Source organism: Primulina huaijiensis, chromosome 10 (genome assembly GCF_012295235.1).
Source record: "Primulina huaijiensis isolate GDHJ02 chromosome 10, ASM1229523v2, whole genome shotgun sequence".
Taxonomy (NCBI): Eukaryota; Viridiplantae; Streptophyta; class Magnoliopsida; order Lamiales; family Gesneriaceae; genus Primulina; species Primulina huaijiensis.
Window position 1 is genome coordinate 2,309,172 of NC_133315.1, and position 8,782 is coordinate 2,317,953.

Sequence of the window (8,782 nt, forward strand, 5' to 3'; positions counted from 1 at the left end):
AAGCAAGCCGTGAATGTGTGTGGTTAAAATCAATGACTCAACATATCCAAATCTCATGCGGATTATCATTCGACGAGAAGCCTGTGATACTATATGAAGATAATGCTGCATGTGTTGCTCAAATGAAAGAAGGATACATAAAAAGCGACAGAACTAAACATATTCCTCCTAAGTTCTTCGCATTCACCAAGGAGCTTGAGAAGAATAAATGTATTGATGTTCGTCACATTCAATCAAGTGAAAACTCATCAGATCTCTTCACAAAGGCACTTCCTACGACAATATTCAGAAAGCACATATATAATATTGGGATGCGCAATCTACGAAATTTGTGAAGAATTGTTCGTGTCAACATGAGGGGGAGTTTACGTGACTGCACTCTTTTTCCCTTATTATGATTTTTATCCCAATGAGTTTTTCCTAATAAGGGTTTTAACGAGGCAGTATAAAAACACGTAATGAAGACAATCATTATGATCATCATCACAAGGGAGAGTGTTGAAAAATTATTTAAAAATGTGAAAAATATTTGTGTTGAAAATGTGAATGTTGAATGTTGAAAATTAGGTAAAATTAGATGTTGAATATTGAAAATTAGTGTGTGATGATGTAGGTAATGATGTATTTTATTTTTGGATTATTTGTAAAAATTTTCTATAAATAGATCTCTCATTTGTGAAGAAAATCACAATTGAGTTGAGAGAAAAATATTATAAAGTGTGTATTGTGATAATTTTGAGAGTTTGAAATTTTTACTTTTTATCGTAAATTTTTACTTTTTCACAACAATTGTAACATAGCAGAGTAGACCTTGTTTTTGTTGGATTTCTAAGTTTTTGCATGGTTTGTCATAACTCTTCATCGTACTCTTGACTGTAGAAGATGGAATTGGTTGATTTCGGTTTTAGAGTTCTTCTCGTTCATGAAGTCAGCAACTATATCATCAAAATCAATTTAATAAAAAATCTGCATCTTCTCCCAATTCTGGAATTGGGTCGACCAAAAAGTTGTGAATTGTATAAAGCATAAATTAATATAAAAATATCGAAATGAAATATGATATGATGAATCAAAATAAAAGTAAGTTGAGAGAGTTTCAGATTTGATAATGATATTCAGAAAAGTTGGGGTTCCACAGCTTTTTCTTGAAAAAATTACCGTACTTCGGTTTCTGTTCGAGACCGGAGCGGTCTCTTTGTTCAGGAACCGGTACGAACCGTTAGGACCACCCAAAACCAATATTCGAAACGGTTCTGGGTCCGAATTTAACGGGGCGGTCGGCACTGTACACGCGAACCAGGCCAGGGTTCTTGAGAGAGAAGGGTATTGCCCCACTGCCATGAAATCCCACTGATTTTGTGTTAAATATTTGTTATTGGGTGTTTCTATTTCCAGCTTGGCTCTTCAAATGGCCGATTTGAGCTCTACTTTCTTTGGCGAACTTGTGCTTGTATGCCTTTTGGTATGTCCTTACAGGTGAGCAAACTTGTTTAGTCACGCTTTCGTGATGATTTGTAGTTCTTGATCGTGTCTTTATGAATGATTTTTGTTTGACTTGGAGTTGGATTCATTTACGGAAAGCACCTAGTTGCTGATTTGATGATGGTTTAGGTTTTAGTATCGGGGGAGATTTGCAGTGCTCCATTTCTCTTGAATTCTGGGAACGGTTGGTTAAGCAATATCTCATATCTGTTTGTTGATATGATCTTACTTTCGGCGATTTCTTGTTAATTCTCAAAAGTAGATTGTCAGCTACCATGGGCACTTCAGAAGAGAAGACACTGGCAATGATAAAACCAGATGGAGTTTCTGGTAACTATACTGATGCTATCAAGAAAACCATTTTAGATTCCGGCTTCAGCATCACCCAGGAGTTGCTGCTTCAGCTGAATGAGGATATGGTAAAAGGTTTTTACGAGGAGCATGCTGCTAAGAGCTTTTTCTCAAGCCTTGTACAATACATGACAAGGTATCATTTCTCTGTCTCTCATTAATGTGCAATGGCAGCTCAATGTGTTGGGATTTTACTCCTCTTCCTCTGGGCATGATCTATGTATGTGTGAGTTACTTACTAATCTTTAGCCTTGATTAAATGAACTAGTGGTCCGGTGCTGATTATGGTTTTGGAAAAGACAAATGCTGTAGTAGATTGGCGTTCTATGATTGGACCTACAGATGCGAAAAAAGCTAAGGTGACTCATCCAACAAGGTCTGTTTTATGTGTTTTTGTCATGATGGTAGATCTTGAATACTTGACATTGCTCCTGCTTTTAGCTTTAACATTCTGTTTTACTCAGTGTCTTGCCTCTTCATTCCCAGTGTTAGGGCCTTTTGCGGGCTTGATTCACAGAGAAATTGTGTTCATGGTTCGGATTCACCTAAATCTGCTTCCAGGGAGATATCTTTTTTATTCGAGAGAATCTCATCTTCAGGTCAAATTTCAATCTCTATCGAAATAAAATGAATCTGCACAAAATATTGGCCTTTATTTTCTTGCAAGTGGGACTTTATACACACTTGTATATATGTTGTCATGATGATTAAGTATTCATGATTAAGTATTTTAATTCTTGCACCGACTTTCCTGGATGGATCTCATATTTTTGAGGAATCTATATTCATCCACGGAGACATTAATAGTCGCTAGTGACGCTACTGTGAATTATTTACTCATGGGTGAGGAAAGATATTCTATTCAGGTCCATGGTTGTTTGGGCAATCCCTTATATCCACTTAGATATTTGGTTCGTCCATGGAAGTTAGTTTGGCTACTCTTGATTGTTTCTCTTCTATCGAGTTAGGTGACATCACACTTCTAGCAGATCTTCTGTTAAGGGATTATCAAGGATTTGATCCTTTAAGTAAAGGACAGTTCAATTGATCTGTTAAAGAAATCGTATCATTGAAGATAATGACCATTAGTTGCAGCTTCATGTTTTTGTCGCTGATTGCAGTGTGTCGTTGATGTCGATAGATCAGGGAAAAGATTGTAATGCATGTTTTATGTCGTATAATAACTCCATGGATGCTCAACGTTTATGGTCAATTCTGAATTGTGAAATCGAAGTGTTTATTCACCATTTTTTTTGTGTAAAATGACTGTACATTATATTTGTATAAATCCCAAGGTTTCCTTTTGGAAATATTTGTGAAGGCAAAACGATTCAACCAATTTGTTTGTCGAAATTATAAGTCTATTTTAATCAACTCCACGTCTCTTTTGGTTGCAGTGTGTGCTACAAAGCATGATGAGCTGTGAATCTGATGAAGATAAACGACACTGCTTGCTATTTAACAAATATTGTTGCCGAAGGTACTCCGGTGTGTTGCATACATTTCATGTAACAAATGAAAGTAAAATCATATTATTGCTTAATGACTAATGTAATCATTTTAAAAATATTGTATCCGTCCTAAATGTAATATGAGAGTTGAATACAAAAAACCTCGTTACATATATANGAGTGCCAATTATGATACAAATTCGACATAAGGCATTTTTTGATTGAGCGGGGTTGGGGCAATAGAGGTCAATATTCGCCACTCCTGGAGAGCATTGCATCATGCAGAAGCTCATCAATTAAGTGGGACGCAAACAAGCTTCAACGAATTCCAAAGAGGCTTAAATCAAAGTGATCTCAACTGAATAAGATCAGGACAAGTGCACAGTGGGTTGATAATGTAACTCAGATAAAAAATCTCGAGATTGAAATAGAGGAAATAGTCAACTAGGAAGAGATGTATTGGAGACAAATAAGCAGAATTTCATGGCTCGAAGATGGGGATCGTAATAATGGATACTTTCATTCAAAAGCTTCTCATTGTAACAACAAAAATTCCATAACCGACTTGGTCTCAAGTCATGGTGACTGGTGTTAAGAGAATGGAGGTATGTCAAGCAATTGTATTGGATTATTTTGAGACATTATTCACTTCGTCTAACCCATCTGAAGCCGAGATTGGACATGTTTAGAAACAGTTGAACTGAAATTCTGTGACCAGATGAACCAGATACTTTGTGCTCCTTTCACAGCAATAGAGATCAGACGCATGCCCTCTTTGATATGCATCCTGATAAAGCCCCTTACCCCGATGGGTTGTCTACTCTTTTCTATAAGAAGTTTTGGGATGTAGTTGATATTGATGTTACAGAGGCGGTACTCAGGGTGCTTAATGAGGGCCCCTCCCTCGAAAAATGGAATGATACCCTTGTCACTCTCATACCTAAAATAAAAGACCCAATGCTCTTGAAAGATTTCAGACCGATCAGTTTATGTGATGTATGCTACAAGTTTGTCTCTTGGTCCCTTACCAATTGATTCAATCCAATTCTCTCGAAACTTATTGAGGCTTCCCAGAGTGCTTTTATTCTAGGACACGTAATTACAAATAATATTATTGTGGGGTCCGAGGTATTGCATTAGTCGAGGAGCAGAAAAACTGGTTGAAGTGGTTATGCTGACCTTAAATTGGATATGAGTAAAGCTTATGATCTAACGGAATGGGATTTTTTGCAGCTGATGATGATAAGATTGGGTTTCCAGCATAGTTGGATTGAGAAGGTGATGAATTGTGTTAAATTTGTCTCGTATTATTTTAGAGTAAACCAAGAAGTGGGTGGCCTATTAAGCCGAGCTGCAGATTGTGCCAGGGGTACCCAGTTTCAACTTATCTCTTTGTATTGTATGCCATGGTCTCTCTTCTATCTTTAACGCGTTTGAATACAGAGGCTTTTTCAGAGGGGTAAAAATTGCACCTACTAGCCCATCAGTGTCACACTTGTTCTTTGCAGATGACAGTCTGGTGTTCTTTAGAGCAACAATGGAAGAAAGAGCACGAGTGAAAGAATGTTTGTCTCTATATGAGAAGTCCTCAGGGCAAATCCTCAACTATGATATATCATCTCTATCCTTTAGTCTCAATACTCATATGTTGCTTATGGATACGATAAAGAATATCTTGACTATTTCTGTAGTGCAGCAATATGAACTATATTTGGGTTTACCTACAGTATCATTGCGAAGTAAGAGACTTCAATTTAAATACCTGCTGGATAGAATGGTGCAACGAATTCAAGGGTGGAGTAACAAGTGGTTCTCCACAGGGAGAAAGGATGTTCTGATCAAATCGATCCTTCAAGCGGTTCTCTCATTAGCTATGTCTTGCTTTAAATTACCTACATTGGTCTGTGAAGATATTGTATGATGGAAAGAGAAAAAAGCATTGGCAAACCTAGGATTCTTTATGCCAGCCTAAAGTTAAGGACGGCCTTAGATTCAAAAATTTGGCTGAATTTAATAAAGCTATGCTCCCTAAACAGTCATGGCGCCTCATACGCAATCCTGATTCTTTAGCTGGTCGAGTACTGAAGGGCATATATTTCATACATGGGTCGGTGTTGCACGCGAGCTTGGGTAATAATCATTCGTGTATCTTGAGATCGATCTTATGGATGAATAGGTTATTATGGAGAATTGGAAATGGTAAATCAATAAAAATCTTTGAGGAAAAATGGATACGATGCATGCAATCGAAACTGGGTGATCCTCTAGTCCTTTGGGAACGTGATGATATGACAAGTGCTTTAATCAGGAAAGGAGGCTGGGATGCTAAATTAATAACCGCCAGCTTTAATCCATGTGTAGCCTGTGAAATACTCAATATCCCACTTCCTGCAGCTGGGGTGTGTGATTCCTTATTCTGGAGGTACGATGCCAAAGCCCAGTATGTGGTGAGAGATGGATATTGTTTACAGTGTGGGCTATTCTCAACTCCAGAATATTAGTCGGCACATCCTAATAAAGAATGGTGGTCTTTTATCTAGAGCTTTTCTGTTCCACTAAAGATACGCCCAATTCTAGTGGAGTATTTCCAACGATTGTCTTCCGACTAACCAGAATCTATTTCGTCATCATGTTCTGATCAATGCATCTTGCAGTTTGTGCAACTTCCCTGTGGACTCAACTTGACATGCTCTGTTCTTTTGTACTAAAATTAAACATATATGGAAGAACACATCTTTTGCTCTAGTTTTACGGGATGCTTCACAATCTTGCACCTTGGAGCTTTGTTGGTGGTTGAAAGAACAATTATCTAAGACAGAATTTGAGGATCTTGCAATACAAATGTGGGCAGTTTGAAGAAAAAACAGTATTTTCTTCATAGTGATGAGAAGAAACAAATGTCAAAGAATGTTTCCTGGATTCCAGCGATACTATCAGATTTCCAAAAATCCCGGGCCAAGGAGAAAATTGATAAGCTTCATCGAGGGATAACCTGGAGAAGGTATGGAAGCCGCCAAGCTCGTGTAACTAAAACTTAATGTGGACGCGACAGTGAATGAGGAAAGACATCAATTTAGCATTGGTGGTGCAGTTCGAGACAACCAAGGCCGATTGCTACTGGCTTTTTGGTAAACAGATCAATCAACCCATCTAAGCAGTACATGGTGAACATATTGGCAGTGCAGGCAGTCCCTACCAAACAGGAAGATCTCGGATATATTGGACTTTGTGCAGCAAATATTAGAGAGTGTATGATGAAACCTGGACCTCAGAGCTTATTATGTTCATAGCTCGACGAATAAAGTTGCTCATAATATTGCTCGTATTGCTTTTTCTTCCCCTTCATCCTTTTTTGGGTGAATGGGGAATTTCTATCTTGGTTGCTTAGGCTTACAATTGACGATTTTTAATCATTAAAATTACGAGTTATTGCCTTCAAAAAAAAATTAGAGATTACGAGAAATTGTGTCATTTCATTTAATTTTTATGAAATTTGATTAAAGTTCTAGCTACAAGCTAGGGCTTGGTTATTAATTTCATTTTCTTTGTTTTGGGAAATATTTTGAATAAAACTGATTTTAGAACAAAGTACACATTTTTTCGAAAAAGAAGGAGATTAGGAAAGAATGAAAAATATATCTTTTTTTAAGAGAAAATGTAAATTTATTTTGTAATAAAGTTTTTTTTTCTTCCCGAAAATGAGTACTTATACTATTTATAAAGCACTAGGTACATGTTAGAAAATATGTTTTCAGAACGTGGTTTTGTTTCAATTGCGATATCTATTTCCTTAAAAAAAACATTGAAAAACAAAATATAAAATTTATAGACAACAACATCCATAAATTTTCGCAAAACAGATTAGAGAAATGTAATCTAAAATTATATTTATACAGATAGAAACATCTTTTGTAAAAGATGTGACTGTTTGAATAGACAGACAGTTTTGTGAATAAGCAATTCTTCATTCAAATCATTTCTGAATAGACATTGATTTAATTCGAAAGATTACACTGGTTCGTTCTAATTTATTATGGAACAATTTATTATTTAATTAATAAAAAACTAGTAATGAAAATAATAAATCCGAATTAATATTAATTAAATCTAATTTAGTGTCTTAGTGTCCAAATGCTTATCTTTCATTATTAATTAAATATAACAATGTAGATTTCTCTTCACATTAATCAATATCTAAATACAACTTGTTCAATACATTTCCAATTTTTTCCTTTCCAACGTCGAACTTGTTTCATATAGTTATCACTGATTATTTTCAACGATACATTCTTGCATGTCATTCAAGCTCGGTTTATAATAGATTTGGCACTATATCATATGGTAAAGAGGAGGATGAAATTTATTGAACCATCAGGATAATACTAGGAAGATGTAATAGTATTCTTTGTGAGAAGAAGAATGCAACTGGGAATTAAGCTGAAATCACTGTCTTTCCTTCTCAAGGAAATTAAATCTTTATGTGCATGCTCCAAGTCTAAGGAACACCCTTCAAGAATGGAGAAGGTTAGATTTCTCCATTGATCTGCTCATCCGGACACATTTTTTGTTCTAACGTCATGCAGAGACAGACCCAAAAATTTAGTTGTAAAAGAACGATTTTGTAAAATCGGTGTTTCTTTTTTCATACTTGCATAATTACTATCGACATATTATAAAAACAATGCTTACTAAGAAGATATATCCTCAAAAATATTCCAGAGCTTCATCAACTAATAAATGCATAGAGGATTGCAGGCACACCACACCCAAGCCTCCCATTCTTCCAAAGTGAATTTGTTAATAAATTGATGATCATATAATTAGGCAACTGTAGGCGTAAGTATTCAATATCACAACTTTTGTGAGACGGTATCACGAGTTAATTTTGTGAAACGGATATTTTATTTGGGTCACCCGTGGAAACTTAACTTTTTTTGTCAAAATATTATTTAACATTGTAAATATAGGTTGTGTTGACTCGTATCACAGATAAAAATATGTGAAACCGTCTCGTAAGAGATCTACTAATTCAATATTTGAATATGGTGTGTTATCTTATAAATAATCCATTGATTAGTTATCTTTATTTTTTTTCCCATATGAATACTACAACGCATGTGTTGTATTTTTGGTAATCTAGTGATACATGTAACATATTCAAACATACTCTCCGAGTATATACACAAAGTTTGATAATTTTCTTTTTTTTAAAAAAAAATAATATGAAAAAATAGAATTTGCAATCGATAAATAAAAAACAATGAATTATAATCAGGGAAAAAAATTATTGAGTGCGATTTAAATCTTCTTACTCAATTTAAGTAAAGTTATGCATGCAACGTATATTTTTTTTCGATATATTGATTATATCTTTAGCATTATTTTTTTTTATTACAAACGAAAGTGGGAGGATGTTCGAGTTTTAAGTTATTAGGAGCGCAAAATTAATATATCAATATACCATAATAAAAATCAAATAAATATGTATTAACATTATT

At 35.2% G+C, this 8,782-nt stretch overlaps 1 protein-coding gene across 2 annotated transcripts; it reads left to right on the forward strand.

The window, feature by feature from the left end:
- The first annotated feature begins 1,247 nt into the window (after window positions 1-1,247).
- Window positions 1,248-3,419, forward strand: LOC140985672 (probable nucleoside diphosphate kinase 5). 2 transcript variants are annotated; one of them, XM_073453551.1, is made up of 6 exons: window positions 1,255-1,320; window positions 1,394-1,476; window positions 1,745-1,969; window positions 2,102-2,209; window positions 2,320-2,432; window positions 3,231-3,419. In XM_073453551.1, the coding sequence occupies exons 2-6, from the start codon at window positions 1,409-1,411 to the stop codon at window positions 3,257-3,259; spliced, it is 543 nt and encodes a 180-aa protein (XP_073309652.1). In that variant the 5' UTR covers window positions 1,255-1,320; window positions 1,394-1,408; the 3' UTR covers window positions 3,260-3,419. The 2 variants fall into 2 exon arrangements, with proteins under 2 accessions (XP_073309651.1, XP_073309652.1); XM_073453550.1 differs by having other exon boundaries at window positions 1,248-1,476; window positions 1,742-1,969.
- Window positions 3,420-8,782: the final 5,363 nt, after the last annotated feature.